The sequence below is a fragment of the Polyodon spathula genome, chromosome 15, assembly GCF_017654505.1.
Source record: "Polyodon spathula isolate WHYD16114869_AA chromosome 15, ASM1765450v1, whole genome shotgun sequence".
Classification (NCBI taxonomy): Eukaryota; Metazoa; Chordata; class Actinopteri; order Acipenseriformes; family Polyodontidae; genus Polyodon; species Polyodon spathula.
Window position 1 is genome coordinate 26,289,793 of NC_054548.1, and position 16,742 is coordinate 26,306,534.

At 37.6% G+C, this 16,742-nt stretch overlaps 1 protein-coding gene across 3 annotated transcripts in view; it reads left to right on the forward strand.

The window, feature by feature from the left end:
- Window positions 1–16,113, forward strand: part of LOC121327552 (ATP-binding cassette sub-family C member 4-like) — a 97,498-nt gene extending 81,385 nt beyond the window's left edge. Inside the window, exons 26-31 of one of the 3 annotated variants that reach the window (XM_041271635.1) lie at window positions 2,951–3,106; window positions 9,304–9,393; window positions 10,042–10,214; window positions 10,748–10,853; window positions 12,925–13,059; window positions 15,266–16,113. In XM_041271635.1, the coding sequence (XP_041127569.1) occupies window positions 2,951–3,106; window positions 9,304–9,393; window positions 10,042–10,214; window positions 10,748–10,853; window positions 12,925–13,059; window positions 15,266–15,376 (771 nt within the window). In that variant the 3' untranslated portion in view covers window positions 15,377–16,113. Of the gene's footprint in view, window positions 1–2,950; window positions 3,107–9,303; window positions 9,394–10,041; window positions 10,215–10,747; window positions 10,854–12,924; window positions 13,060–15,265 lie in introns of those variants that run through there. The other 2 variants (XM_041271636.1, XR_005951577.1) reach the window with 2 other exon arrangements.
- Window positions 16,114–16,742: the final 629 nt, after the last annotated feature.

The window sequence follows — 16,742 nt, forward strand, 5'->3', positions numbered from 1 at the left end:
TAGGTTTGTGTTGGCTGGATGGGCAGGGCAGTTATCCAATATTAACACAATTTTGCGTTTCTTTGACCATTCTGGCATTCTAATTTCTGGCACCACTGCTTGAACATGTCTCCCGTCAACCATGGTCTTCTGTTAGCTTAAAAAAAGGTCCCTTAGGGGAGGGACCTTTTTTAAGCATCTGGGGTTCTTAGACTTTCCTATGATCAATAGATAATTTTTCACCAGCCACACTACACCACAAAAGAACAGTAAGTCTGTCTTTTTTGCGTTTTTCCACCCTGAACAGTGCTCACTTTTGAAGCACAAAGTGTGACGGCAGCATCTTGAGAGTCCTGTTTCATCTGCGTTAAATATATCCTGAGGATCGTATGCTGACAATATGTTTGGCAGTGTTATGTCTGTCCACTCACTGCATGTTGCAACATCAACTGACTTTTTTTCCTCCCTGCAAATTCTCTTAAAACAATCCCGTGGCGGAATTTGAAGCTATCAAGAAAGCTGGAACGTTCAAAAGCCTTGCTAGTTGGTTCGCCTTTTCCATCATTAGTGGACCACTCAGTGGTATTGTTGCATCTTGTGATTGTTTAGACCACTTGAGCAGAGCCTTGTCCAATTCAGTATACACAGACGTGCACATTCGTTTACAGGCAGGAGTGAGGGTTGAAGAGTCGCTCACCTACTGGATTTTCCCCCTTCTCTTCCAGATCGTCTTCACTGTGCTGTTGGACAACCCCAGCTGTTGTGCTTTTGTCCCTTTGAGATTTGTCCAATAATGTACAGTTTGTCCTTGAGTGAAGTTGACTATCATTTTGTGCGGGCCATGATTATACTGCATACATTACAGTAATCAAGAGCAAGGTCAAGTTCAAACAGCAAGAAGTAGGCTACTAGTACACAATATCTGCCTCACAGACCACTGCATGCCATTACGAAGTATGCGCTATCAGAGTTGTACTAAAAGGAGAGTTTAAACAGGATTTAATACGATTTTATTCGGTTCCATGATACTGGTTCTTATATAAGTGTGTACGTTATATCCCAGGTACGTTGTAAATGGGATATATATATATATATATATATATATATATATATATATATATATATATATATATATATATATATATATATATGTTATATATATATATGATATATATATATATATATATATTATATATATATATATATATATATATATAATATATATATATATATACTTAGTACTTAATAAAAACCTCCAATTACCAATTTGCCATTGTTTGGCGAACAGATGCCCCCATCTAAATTGTTGGAGGTTTTTAAATCCCGTAAACTAAAAATATTTCAAATACTAATCATCCTTTTTTCACTGCTACCACAGTATGTCCTATTACTCTTTCATGAAGACAGTGCCTCTGCAAGAGGTATAAGTATGTGTGTCATATTTAGACACAGAATAACCAAACATGATTTTCTCTGCAGAGAATCAGGTGTCTCTTTTGAGGATCTTTACCTGACCTATGACACCTGTTGCTCCACAGAGAAAAAACATGTTTGGTTATTCTGTGTGTAAATATGACAATCAGTAGGCTCACGACTGATCTATGATTAACTGGCCCTCTTTGATTGTTTTGCAGTGTTGTATAACTAGTGTGTTTTTTTGCTCGATTTTAATTATTATTTTTTTGCCATTGTAGGTTATTTTGTTGTCGTTTCTTTGTTTTGTGGTTTATAATAGGACACTTTTTGCTGATGCGGACATCTGTATTTGTCATATCAAACAGTAAACTCAATTTATTTCCACTCCTACACCTTCACAGCTATAAATTGTGATAAAGCTGGGTATGGCCATTCATTCTTAAAGTTATGAGAATCTAGCTCATGGCCCCTGATTGGCTTGGTTGTTGATTACTATGGGAACCACTTGCTAGGGTTTGGATATGTGCATGGTCATTTGTTAGTATGAGATGGTTTTCCCAAATGTATCAGTACTGGCATCATCTTTTACTTGTACTTAACTGCTCCACACTTTGCTATATTCTACTACTACTACTCAATCATGATTATACTTTCTGTAGCTTGTACTTAATTTTCTCTTAAAGGTAACTGTGTTCAAGTTTTTTTTGTAATTGCTCTTTTTTTAAGTCATTCTTCTTATCCATTTATTATACTTACTACTTGCTCTTAATAGAATTTACTCATATAACCAAATATTTGTAAGTTTAACTGCTGTTAGTTGCAATCACTCTCAAATGTAATTGTCTGCATTGTAAAATGCAGACATTGTTTTTGTTTAAAATGCAGACATTGTTTTTGCTTGTTATTTACTGTAATTTTTATTCTCTCATTTGAACTTGCTTTCATTTGATTTTTATTGTATTCTATAACTGCTATTATTTGTAATGTGATACTTTGTAATAACTGTAAGTAGCCCTGGATACTGCTAACAAATAAATAAATAATAATAATAAATGAAAACAAAACATATTTAGAAGAATTTTCATGTAAAGTTAATTGATCTCCACATTTCTTAAAAATGTGATATCAATTTACATTGAAAAGATAGGAGGATGTCAGTGATTTTAGGCACCACTGTATTAATTTGACTTCTGGCCTAATGACTCCTGTATTGATGTCCTATTTCACTGAATACAGAGGCACGTCATTTATCGTAATATTTGTTACACAGTTTTATACTATGATTCTCTCGGTTAAGTTTCATTATCAGTGTTTTCCAGTACAAATATAACTGTCCGTGCCACGTTGTTTTAACCTCTTGCCACATAAATACAGGTTATATTTGGTTCTCTTAAATAAAATCCATTACAGGTGCTGTCCATTACAAATGACCCATTTTCCCTGCCATCTTGTTTTAGTCACTAGCTAGATCAATGAAACAGATTGTATCTGTTTTACTTCATGTTTCTTTCTCTAAAACTCCAGTTCCTAGTTCCTTTTTGTTTTTGTCTTGTAGGTCGGTATAGTTGGAAGGACGGGTGCTGGGAAAAGTTCTCTCATCTCTGCCCTGTTTCGGCTGGCTGAACCTGATGGCAGTATTCGAATTGACGGAGTTTTGACCTCTGAACTTGGACTTCATGATCTTCGTACGAAAATGTCAATCATACCTCAGGTAGAGTACCCTGCTGACGCAAAGTAACAATGTGGGGGTGTTGTTAGAGCAGGTCTGCCCGTTTGGACTTCACCAACATCCCACAGTGTCACAAGAGTGGCCAAAGTAACAATGTGGGGGTGTTGTTAGAGCAGGTCTGCCCGTTTGGACTTCACCAACATCCCACAGTGTCACAAGAGTGGCCAAGTGTACCAACAAAGTAAATCACAAGGATGGTACGTGTTAAGAACCAACTTAACTTTCGGTTTTAGTTATGTCACAGATTACCTGGCTTCAAAATTACAGTGCACATCAAGATTTTGTTAAACACAGAAGCTCAAGGAAGTAGCAATTGCCTGAAATGTAAGAGTTTTTGTGCTTTCATCCCATGCTTGTCAGAGGGTTGTGGGCAACTGTGCCATGAGAAGGGCTTCACCTGTGAGACGAAAGGCAATTCAATGCAGGGAGTTTGGTATTCTGTTTCCATCAAAGCAACACAACTGGATTGCAGCCCAGTGCAGGCTCTGCTTTGTTTCTGCACACTGAGCACTTCATCAAGGCACAGTACTGCTACTCTCTCAAGCTGGTAACCTGTGTGTGTGTGTGTGTGTGTGTGTGTGTGTGTGTGTGTGTGTGTGTGTGTGTGTGTGTATTTCCGTATTATGAAATGTGGGACCATATTAAGAAAATCCCACCCTTTGGGAATGTTTTTTGGTAAGCTCAGTGGATGAACTCCTGCACCATGAAAAATAGCTGGTGACGGAAGATACTTTTTTGTGGAAACATTTTTAAATATTTTAAATCTTCTCTGATCTTATTGCTGTAGCCTAATTGTTTAGTGTTTCAGATGTCTTTGGGGATTTCTGAGTTCAAGAAGGTCTTCACCATGGCCCTGATGGGTTTCTGGTATCAGTTGTATTGCATATAAGGTTTCCCTTTTATATAAAGAAGCACTTGTTTTCTGCTACTGGTTAACAAAGGTTGTGTGTGCTCGTTTTTTTTTTTTTTTTTTTTTTTTTGGTTTTGTTTTTGTCTGTACACTTTTTCAGGGACACTTGCAGATGAATTTGAATTTTCAAGAAATGATGTATTAATTACAAATGTATTAGTATAATTTAACCAAACAGCTGGGTTCCACTGATTGGCACTTTAAGGCCTGTTGTTTTAAAAGTAAGAAATGACACTCCCAGTAAACATTGTCTCTCCTGTCATATCTGAGATGACACGTGTTTTTTAAAGAGTAAATTTAGTGTATTGTAAGCACACCTTGAATCTTGCGTAAGCACCTTTTTTATTTATTTATCTATCTATTTATTTATTTATTTATTGCTGTGACTAATATTAAATCAGAAAACAAACATGCCCTGGTACAACAGACTTATCATGACACTGTGTTTATCTATATGCCAGACAATCTTTAATTGTTAATTGTTTTTTCAAGCATCCATTATGAACATAGAAGTCACAACTATTGGGGATTGTGCCCAAATATTATACCAAAGGAACATAAATAATATTTATGGTTTTGTTATGATAAGAAGAAGACCCTGCACAGTGGTGATTTACCAGTCATTCGATACCATTTCTGCCAGGGTGATTTTACTCTCTCTGTGCTGAATGGACTGCCTGTCATGTCAGGTCCCATTGTTTAAGACAATTTTTCTCCCACTAGAGTTTCACTTCCCCACCCTATCATTTGAGCCCTCATGAGTGTGAGCATGTGCTCAAGGCACTATCCTGTAAAAAAGTCTACATGCAATATAGGTCCTGTGTATTGTACTGTAGCTTCGGAGATTCAATCTAGTATTATGATAAAATCTGTAATAGTATATGTTGTTAAAACTAAATCCATTTCAGGTTCTATTCAATGTGCAGAAATGACATCAACATATACATGAACTGGGTAGCAAAGAGCAGGCTTAGTATGAACAGAATCTCTTGTTGTTAGAATCTCTTGTTCCAGGTTTACCTGGACTCATTAAAATGAACATTGGATTTGAGCTGGTTAAATAGCATGGCAGTTGAGTGTTGGGAAAAGTGAATGCAAGTTACAGGGTGGCAAATTCATTATGCTTTGACCCCCCAAAAATCTATCTGTTTGAGAAGAAATATTTGTTTCAAACAGCTAACGTGATGTCTAATGTCAGTCGGGGACGTCATACTGTAATTCTGTGTATGGCAGTTTGCAAATGAAGATTGCTCATTGTTCTGGCCAAGACTTCTCAATCTGAAATTGTATTTTAATTGTTTGACTGTTTTCTTAGATGAGTTTCCTTGACTACAAACCACGTGTCCTGCCACTACGTTTATCTACAGGACATAAACGGGCCAATACTTCTCTGTTAATGTTTTATCAAACACCCATTATAACCATTTCAAGTATTGTAAATTCTGCTACTTGTCAAGGTAGCAGGTAATAAATGTGTTTACTTTAGGTGCTACAATTACGAAACAATGAGCAAATAATACGATAGCATGGAAAGCCTCCAATCATATTTTGTTACTCCTTTTAAACAAATCAACTCTGTATTTGTCCACATGTAAAATGTTTGGCAGACTTGACAATTTAAATAAAGTCACATAACTTTATTGTTATCAACCGGTCGACCTAGATTTACAGCAGCGAGTTTGGCATTTTGAAACATTGTTAGCTGTTTAACATGCAGGCGGGGAAAGTGTGTGTGCATACTGCAATAAAAGTATTTTATTTGTTCTTCTTCAATGTAGCTCCAATTGCTTGACCTTGATCAAACTACAGACATATTAAGAATCAGTAACTAGAGAAGGGATGCAAGGAATGCAAATTTAGAGAACCAGTTTATTCAAAATACAAATTTATATGGAGGTGCCTGTACGTAAATATGTATAACACACATTTTTACATGTTACATGCTACATGTGACTGGAACATTTTGAATTTGTATATCTAGTTTGTGCTTGAATGAGAAAACATTTCAAAGATACAGTGCAGTTCTTTTATAAGAATCGCCAATATAAGAATCAACCGCATGTAGTGATCAAAACCACTGGGACCAAATCATTCCTGTACTAACCAATATAAAATAATCTGCTTGTAAATCAAGCAATCCGCTTATAAGAATCTTTTTGGGAAAAACTGACTACAAGTAATACGGTACTTGATTAAGTGTAGTGACGTAGTGTACAGCCAATAAAAGCTGTTTTTTTTTATTTGAATTTGATCACATCTCGCGTGATTAGGCACATATGCAGCATGCATAGTGCAATAATGCAAGAAAAACTGCATTGTTTGTAATCAAACGTGACTACGCCACTGCATTGTGCAGGTATGTTGTTTGGGTTCTCTGTTTAGTGAAAATGTGCTTCAATAAAGTGAATACACGTTCATTGAATACATACTGAGTATAGCAATGTTATTGTGTGATATGCATGTAGACGGCGTGGTGAGGAGGAGTAGGTAGCACTCTTCATCTCCGTTTAATGAAAAACTGTGAGATTTGCATCGCAACAGAAAATAAGTAAGTGTGACAAAGTGCCCGCCCGTGTGTATTTTCTGTATATGTTGCGTGTGGTGTGTTAAATGTTGGTGTATAGGCATTGGTACACGGGATGTAAATGGGTCTGTATTTCACATGTGTTTAAAAATGTATAATTGTATCTAGGCACGGGATTGTACATCACTTCACGTGCATTTAAAGTAGTTAATGTGTGAGCACGAGGTTGCAGGTAATTAATTCACGTGGTGGGATTCAAGTGAATAATTAATTGGTAATTGAATCCCAGCACAACAGTATATATAGATGCACGTTTTACTCACTCTGGGTTGTTGGGTGTTCGGTGAGTAGGGAACGGGAGAGAGAGGAGGAGAAAGAGTAAGAGTTTATAATCAATTGCTATTGCGTGCTGGTGGGACCAGCATGATACTTGTTTGTTTAAACTCACCGTGTGTGTTAGTGTGTCGATCTGCTCACCGTGTTTGTTTAGTATAGTCTGTTTTCTTTGTCTATTTATTTTAGTGTAAAGTGCAGTGTCCTGCCTTTTGTCTGTTTAAACCTTTTATTTGCATTAAACCGACACAAGCAAGCGTCTTCATCATTTCACCTCATCTGTCCTTTCTTTGTGTATTCATTTCCTGGTTCTGACGTCTCCACTCAGCCATCTTTGTAACAGTAAGCCATAGATGTTTAAATGCAGTGGTAGTCATGACAGTAATATACTTCACTGTAATGTCATTTTAATTCAAAGGCCATTACACGTAACACTACATGGCAGTTTAACTAGGCACCCACACAAGATGATTGTCTCAAGTATACTGTAGTAAAATAGGATTCTGCAGCCTTGAGTAAACATAAGTCATAACTGTGATCGTATAACATGCTGCTTACGAGGACTTGTTTTGATGTATTGTCCTCAGTGATTGAGCACCATTGACATCTGTATATTGTATTTAAACTGCTGATGGCACACTTTTGTTAATTGTTATGAAACAGATTGGCCGAGGGCATGAGGCAAAGTGCCCGCCCCTGTGTGTATTATATGTTGTGTGTTAATGTTGGTGAATAGTCATTGGTACACGGGATATAAACGGGTCTCTGTAACACGAGTGTTTAAAATGTATATTAGTATTTAGGCACAAGGATTGCACAGCACTTCACGTGCAAGTAAAATGTAATAATATGTGAGCACGGGGAATTGCACTTTATTAATTCACGTGCAGTTGTACCGTGACTCCAATTGAATGATTGATTGTTAATCGAGTCTCGGTACAGCTGCATAAAAGCTGCATGTTTTCACCCACTCTGGGTTGGGTGTTCGGTGAGTGGAGAATGGGATTGGAGACGGAGGTAATGAATAATAAATTAATAATATAAAGTTAAAATATCTGCTCACCGTGTTTTGTGTAGTGTTAGTCCGTTTTGTTTGTCTCTTTTGTTTTGGCGAATGTGCCGTGTCCTGTGTTTTTGTGATTGTTACAACCGTTTATTTTCTGGCTGTCTGTTAATTTATTAAATGCTGAGCGAAACCATTCGCTCAGCTCCACCAAACTCCACCTCTCTCTCTCTCGTTTATTTACTGTTTCTGGTCTGACATCACCCACTCCGGCCGTCTTTGTGACCCGTGGTTTTAGAAGTGGGATTACCAGCGTCTCCTAGACACGGACCAGAGCAGGGAACTCAGTTTTTGGGAAAAAAAAACAAATGTTTTTTTTTTTTTTTTTGTGTGGGGGAAAAAAACCCCAAAACAAAACAAAAAAAATGTCAGAAGACGCCGTCAGGCTGGGGGACTGGATCCAGGACAATGCTGGGCTGGAGGCCCAGTCCATGCCCATAGCCACCATTCGCTCAGCTCCACCAAACTCCACCTCTCTTTCTCTGTCGTTTATTTCCTGTTTCTGGTCTGACGTCACCCACTCTGGCCGTCTTCGTGACAGGGCAGTATAAATTATTAGGCTGGATTCTTGATTTACAGTTTTAATCCGGTGTTGGTTTTATTTTTCTTACACTGTGGTGGTGAAACAACCGCTAATAAAACAAACATAATAAACCTAGCTCTCACCTTGAGCACTAACTAACAGTAGTTTTTGGTTTCTTTTTGTTACTTCTGCTTCCTTACACCTCTATACGCCCATCACAAAGCTATCGGCTAAGCCATTTCTGTCCAGGTGTCATTAACTTTACAAGCAGTTAACCGACTATTTTCCATAATTCGTTAAGAAAAGCAGCTATGGATTTTTCGTGGGCGTGCATACATGCAGCGACTCATGACATCTAGTCGCGAACCCATTACACTGCAGCCAGGGAACAAGCTCTTATCATTCTTATACTAAGTTTGATTCTGCACCACAGTAATTCTATCGGTCCACTTATAATAATCAAAACACCAGGGACGGATGTGATTCTTATAAACGGACTGCATTGTATAAGATTACTCTTGGAGTGGAGATTTTTTTTTTTCATTTTTTTCTTCGTTTTTTTACATTGGCATCACGTATAATCCCATCACTTCCAGGTTCTGATACATAACCCTTTATCCATCACACGTGATCTCTGTGATTTTTATGCTTTTGTTTTTTCCTCAACTTGCCTAGTTTCATCTGAATACTAAATGGTGAATGGCGGTGAGATGATTTGATATGGAATGTTGCATAGTCCCTGCTTGCAGCTGTATTCCACTTGTCAGTACCATTTCACATCACCCTTGGGATGCTATTGTGTTTTAATACTCCTCCTTTTCTCCAGGACCCTGTGTTGTTTACTGGCACCATGAGAAAGAACCTTGATCCATTTAATGAGCACACTGATGAGGACCTGTGGAATACACTCGAAGAGGTACTGGAGGAATGATTTGTGTTTGAATCATCTCTTCACACTCTCAAGTTTTTTACACACGGCTGTTCGGGGGGGGGGGCTGCTTTGTGCTATGCCGAAGTGAAGATGTAAGGGATGTGTTGAATGTGCTCAAGAGACAATCAATAAGATGGGGAACACAGGTGCTTGCTGCCCTCAGAGTTTCTTTTTCCTGATCTTTGGCCATTTGCAGTTGATGATCTCTGTATTGAATGGATTTAGTGACCTGGATCATAGCCAGGTATATAACCATATGGCCCTATTCACAAAGCATTAACGTGTGTGTCATTTAAAGTTTTATTACAGTTTTAGTTTGATATTCATGAGTCGATCCTGGCGTCGACCTCTTTACCCAGGGCTTTATAAATTGTTTAAAGTTCATCAGAATCCAGTCCTACTCTGTGTTAAAGAATGTTCCTTTTTATGTTTTTGTTTGTTTTATTTTTTGTAACCCTGTTGGTCAGTCAGTTAGGACATGGCATGCTGATTTCTGTTTTTTAGAGACTAGTTGATTAGCTCATTGTTCTCGCTCACGGTCCCTCGATCTGAATAGAGGGAATGTAGAAAGAGAGAGGAATGATCCTGGTGTTTTGATACCTGCTGATAATTGTAATTGTATTCTTTGTACAGGTGCAACTGAAGGGTGTAGTGGAAGAATTGCCCAGTAAGATGGAGACACAGCTGGCTGAGTCTGGATCAAATTTTAGTGTTGGGCAGAGACAGCTGACGTGCCTTGCCAGGGCAATCCTCAGGAAAACGCGCATACTGATAATTGATGAGGCAACAGCAAATGTGGACCCAAGGTAGTGTGCTCAACATGCATGCAACTGTGCAAACATTACAGTGCAACAGTCATCTTTAGTAACAAGTGAGACCTGGCCATGGGGTCTGCACAATGTTTGAAGTTTCCCTGCTCTATCATGGACCATTCATTTAATAGACCTTCAAACTGACTGTAACCATAAGATTCAATTTTAATTATGGCACAGCTTGTTTTATCAGCTTTTAAAATGACCAAACTTACAACAAGTGTTCCAGGTAATTGATGGTTTTGGAAATGTTATGCAGTGATGTCATTAAATAGTCACTCTCAGTTATCTTAATTTGTTTGTGATTTTTACAGTCTGATGTAAAAATCACACACTACACACTAACCAGTTTGACAGAAGCTAACACATATCAAAGTACAGGAATACAGATATGTTTTAAATATTCTCTGTTTGACTATGTAGGGTTGACTTGTCACTTTGTTATTCTTTTTAAAGTTTTAAGATATGCAAGGTGTAAATTGAAAAATGTGACCTATGATTGACTAAAATTTATTTCTTTTCTATAGAACCGACGAGTTAATTCAAAAGACGATTCGCGAAAAGTTTGAGCAATGTACAATACTTACCATTGCACACAGACTTAACACTGTTATTGACAGTGATAGAATACTGGTAAGAGTCTGTTAAATATGTAATATGTTTCTTGTTATTATTTTATATATGCATAGAAATTAACACCCTGTACACTTTAGAGGGAGAAAAAACTGGATGTACACTAGAAATGTGAAAATAAATAAAGAAATCCTTCTCGGAGACCATGGAAGGTTCTCACTTCATATTCTATCAACATGAAAGACCAAATGACATTGACAGCGGGAAAGTGTTTTCGGTTTATTCATGAGAGACGGCACACTTTTGCGACATGGTATTTATAATTGATGCATAGCTGTGTTCTCTGATTCCCTCAATCAAGTCCCTTTACACTGGAAGCGAGCGATGCGAGCAAATATTGTATCTATGTCAAAAGCAAATATTTTAGCAGAAACTGTCATGGTACCCTGTCCTTAGCACTCTCGCTGTTCTCCCACCCAAATAGTCAGCTTTGTCTCTGTCTTACATAGCAATTTTTCCATGACCCCCTTCAGTTGCATTCCTTCACAACACCACTCACACAGCACATAGGCTATAGAAAAAAGCAAGTGAAGCCAACACACACACACCAAAGAGAGAGTGAAGTCGCCACACACCCAGGAGAGAGCTAAATGACAGGTGAAATCACCACACACCCAGGAGAGAGAGGTCCCGCTGACAGGGGGAAGAGGAACAACACACACAATCACGCTCACAGTAATTCAACACAATACACCCCTATGCCCACAAAACAGTACACAAAGAACTATTTACATAATTTCCCCTTCTTGTCTACCCTGAATTAAAGCTGTTGCAGGCAGGGCTTCTTCTGGAACTGGCTTGGGGCAGGGATTGGGACTGACTGGAAATAGGGCTGATGCTAATCCTGGGTGTGGTTTTGTGTGTGGGTTGGGAACTGACTTTGCTTCTGATTGGTCTGTTTCATTCACGACTGTCAGGAAAAATAGAAAACATTTTTAGTCCTCTGGAATAGCTCGCTTCACCCAGACTGGTCGCTCGCCTCACTAGCACTCGGTGCAGACGTACCCATACCTTCCATTCACTTCTAAATGATTTGCTTGCTTCCTGTGTAGATCCACCTTTACAGGTAGTGTTGAGTACATACAGATATGATGGACTTATTCCCCATTACAGCCACAGTAAATACAGTTAGAAACAGGAGAGCTGTTTTAAACTTTTTGTAAATGTACTTGTCTGTACCAGTAGCAGTGCTATATGTTACACTGTACATGGCAGCTAAAAACACAAATTGCCACATACTGTTGTTCCATTGTCCTCATAATTATATAATGATATACAGGTCCAAAAGCAAACAAACAGTAATTGGTAGATAGAGACCTACCTGCAGACGGGTTTCCATTATATAACCACCTCAGCATGATAATGATTGAGCTCAGCATGAGGGAACATGTGAATACACACTGCAGTGTTTTGTGGTCTGCCAGCAGGCCACTGATTTTTCTCACATTTTGTCATCCAAAAAAAGATAGAAGGGAGTTTTTATATTTGGATAGCAGAGCCTTAGCTATATAAAGTACCATTTGAATTCCTTCCTGTATGTGTTCGTTGTTCTGCGTCTTGTGAAAGATTTTGAATCCCATTGCCAGTCTGCTGCTGGGAATGACTTTGAGCACTGTGGAAGTTCATTCAAACCCATATGCAGATAAACACCTTCCTCCTATCAGCCTAGAATGGACATTATTCCTGTGTGGAGTTCATTCTAGCCTAGATAATAGCCATCTCTAGGGTAAATATGTGTAAAAATGACTAACAATCAAAACTGTTCGCGTGCCAAGTACTTTTTTTAATGTATTATATCGAAACACGTTTATAGAAGGTTGCAATTTAAACTCTTATTCGATTTCAAATACTATGGCTATGTTTAGTATAATAGTACAGTAAAGGGATCTCATGTATGTGAGTCATGTCAAGCTGAACTATAGTACCCTACTTTGTGTGTGTGTGTGTTTTTTTATGTATTTTATTATTCCCAGCTAACTAACAGACATCTGAAGTACCAGTTATGGTAATCAAACTAAAGAGTTGAGGGCAACAAAAAACTTTTGCTTATACATGTTTGTACTGATTACAGGTTTTAGATGCAGGAAGAATACATGAATATGATGAGCCCTATGCTCTTCTGCAAAATAATGACAGCATATTCTATAAGATGGTTCAGCAGACTGGCAAAGCTGAAGCTGCAGGTCTTCTTGAGACAGCCAAACAGGTAAGGCATCACATAGGCTATCATTACGTGGAAGTCTGGCTTAGCCACTCACTTTTCATTGCACAGCATTTTCACTGCAACTCTCAATACCTTAGATCTCTTTTGCACAACCCAGTATTTAAACAAGATGTTTAAAGTGTTATGAAGCCAAACCAAATTTTGTGAAGCAAGGGTGTCTGCTATTGCTACTCAGAGAGGCACTGCCTGCTATAAACCACCTTTTTGCGGATACCATATATTTGCACTAATTTTGCCCATAATTTGTTAACATGATGCTACTAAGTGTACAATATACCATATACTCTATTAATTACATTACTTGTCGTATTGTAAATTTCTTTAAAATATAACTTTTTTTTCTTGGATGTATCTGTTGATGTAGTTGGGTTTTTGCTTTATTTGTAGCAAATCGAGCTGCACAAACAAATTATTCTATCATTGATTAAGATCTCCACAGGTGAGTGTCGGTGGTGTTGATTGGGCTGATTTACCATGAAGTGAAGAAACAGCTGCTTGGGTTTGTGTGGCATGCTGTACAGAGTCTAAAAGCAGCAATCATCACAAATCCAAGCAGCTGTTTCTTTAATAGAAAGGAATCTGGTTATGAAGTAGAGTACAGCCAAACAAACAGCCAGACTTGTATCTTGTGTGCTGAAGCAGGATAGAAATTGTTCAATTCAAAAAGGTTATCAGCTGATCGGTGAATAGAGTAAAGCTTAAACAAAAATAAAGAAAATGTCATGTGTGTGCTTTACCTATATGATGATGCACTTCCTTTTAGCCAGTTTGTCAACATTAAATATAAGATGCAGAACCTGACCCAATAGCCTTGCTTAGGCAAGCAGTGGAAACACACAGTTTTGTTGCCGTGGGCAGCCGTAGCCTAGACAGGCAGAGGTCACGATTCTCCACTGCGTAGCAGTTGTGTTTTTGGGAAGAGCTGAGAGTTTACTTTGTTTGTATTGAAAGGTTCACAGCTTTTCTAACATATATGGTCTTATCTATGTTCAAGTGTTATTCCAAACTATATTGCTGAAGTGGAGTTTGTAGGCTAGTCTCATTCCCTCCATATCTTTGAAGGACTGGTCTCTTTTAATGTAACTGGATTATAGTAAAGTTTATATGGGTTTTACACAATAGTTTTCATCTTTTTTTTTCATTACAATTCATTTGTGATGCATTTTTCCTTCCAATATGTTTCAGATAACAGTCTATTCATCATTCAGTGTGATTTTTTCATGTGCATCTGCCAGGAACCACAGATGCAATAGAGCAATTTAAACTGGTCATTGTGGAATAAGACAAACTTGGCATCATCTAATTTCCTTTCTGTCCCTCTTACACATTTATCAGAAAAGCTGTATCTCTTCAAGCCCAGGCAGAATTTGGCAAAATACTAGATTCCAAAAGACTCTGCATAGCGTCCTATTGTTTAGTATAACCTAATGCTGCATAGTAGTTGCCTGGTTGAGACATTGTTGGAGCACTTGTGTCTCGTTTCTTTATTGTACGGTTCCCTCCACAGATCAGATTACTCCCATAACCTCCTAGTACCACTTATTAAATACTGAGACATTTCATAAATAGTGTGAAGTTTCTATAGTTGTCAGTCAGGGTTAAAATACATTGGGATTATAATCTGATAATAATCTCCAAATCTATTGTGTGCTTTGAATGAGGAACCAAGTGTCAGGAGTAGATCTACTATTGTTGGTTGTTTGTTTTGTTTTTTTTTCATTTTTCACAAGCATTCGAAATTACTTTTTGCTGCTTTGCAATGTAACTTTTTTTTTTCTTTAATAGATTTGTTTTTCTCCCATTGTCCCATTGAATGTTGGGCACTGTGTTCCTGTACTGCTGTAACCACACTCCCAGTTTCAATGTAACTTGTAAAGAGAGTATTAACTAAAGTATATTATAGCCTCAAGGCTCGTAACAATGAGGCTTGCTTTGGCATAAAATTCAAAATGGAAAGAATGCACCTCTCCGAAATACTGACGATGTTATTGTCACAGTATTGGCAAATCATCCCACTTACATTTGAAGAAATACATTCCATTTGTTTTGCGCTGGTGCAAAGTGTCTTCATAATAGTTACATTGTTGTTCTTATTAACTATATAACATGCTGGTTTTTAATGTTAAGCCTTCAAATGATAAATTATCAGCTGTTTTAATTAATGATGTGTTCTGTGTACTTTTTTCAGGTATATCTGAAAAGCAGACGCCTGAATGCTGTGCTGAATGCTCAGATGCACACCACGACCAGGTCAAAAGACACAGACCCCAGTTTCATTGTCTTTGAAAGCGCACTTTAACTGTAACAAGTTGCTCTGTAATGCTGGCTGCACTTTTGTTCAGTGCTGGGATTCTGAAACACTCCAAACCTAAATTCTCAAGCACTTCATATAAAAAGTTTACTTGTGGTGCAGCCTGTAATATTCTTTAAGCCTTAAGAATGATCGTTTGTTCACAGATAATGTGAACTGTGATGTACAGACCCATTCTTACTATGTGAACACGTAGGATCTGATGGAACCCCACTAGGGACAAAATACCCTGAATGTAATTTGTAATTCCAGTAAATTGAATACTTAACAGTGCCTTATTAGAATAATAAGTGGCGAAGAGGACAACAGTCCTTCTTCTTCTTCTTCTTCTTCTTCTTCTTCTTCTTCTTCTTCTTCTTCTTCTTCTTCTTCTTCTTTGTATAATTTTAGTACGGAAGAAAAGACTTTCAAGTATTGCCCTTGGATGAACAGTAAAGAAGAAATCCCAATAAAACTGAGTTTTCTGTTTCAGGAGTTCAAAATGCTTTATTTTTATGAGGTTTTAGCTCATTTTACTCTTTGGGTTATATGTCGAGTCATAGTTTGCTCATTTTAGCAACTTCCAAGTCTTTTAACCCTAAGTATATTGTGGTAGCATTACATAGTCTGATGAGTATAACACTCTTAATTGGCCAAAAATAATAATGTTTTTAAAAAGACCCTTGTCATAGCCTTAGTGCACTTTATAACAATTTCAAACCAAACAGAATTAATGCATAATAAATGCATTGCTTTTATAAGTCCTTGCTCATTTTGAAAAAGATGATCTGAAAACAGATTTGCTTTGGAGAAGCCACAGAGAAGTGTATCTGTATGTGAAGTCAAGAGGTTGATTCCACCATGTGAGCAGCTAGCCTAATAAAGCTCTGTCATCAGCTGATCATAAGTGGATTGTATGACATCCTCAACAGGGATTTCAAGATGCAGTGCTAAAGGTATTACCCAATTTTGACAACATCTGTACTGCTCATTTCAAAATAGATGTTATTCTCATGGGTAGCATGGCGGAGAAATAAATCTTGTTGAGGGAGTTTAGTAAGTGATATGTGTCTTGTTCTGCCTGGTCACCATTGAAAGCCTGAACAAAACCTAAAAATATGTACTTGTCGCATTCTAGATCACAGGTTAATGTGGGACCTCCTTCAATACAATGTGTTACATTTTAAGAAATGTATGGGGGTTATGCATAAAAAGATATTTCCAGATTGTCCCAATAATACACCCTGTGTGTGTGTGTGTGTGTGTGTGTGTTTGTTTTTTTTTATTTTTATTTTCATAAAACCGTTAAGATAAATATTGTGATAGCTAATTTGTTATTGTTATTTTATTTTTAATAGAACATGTCAATTCTATC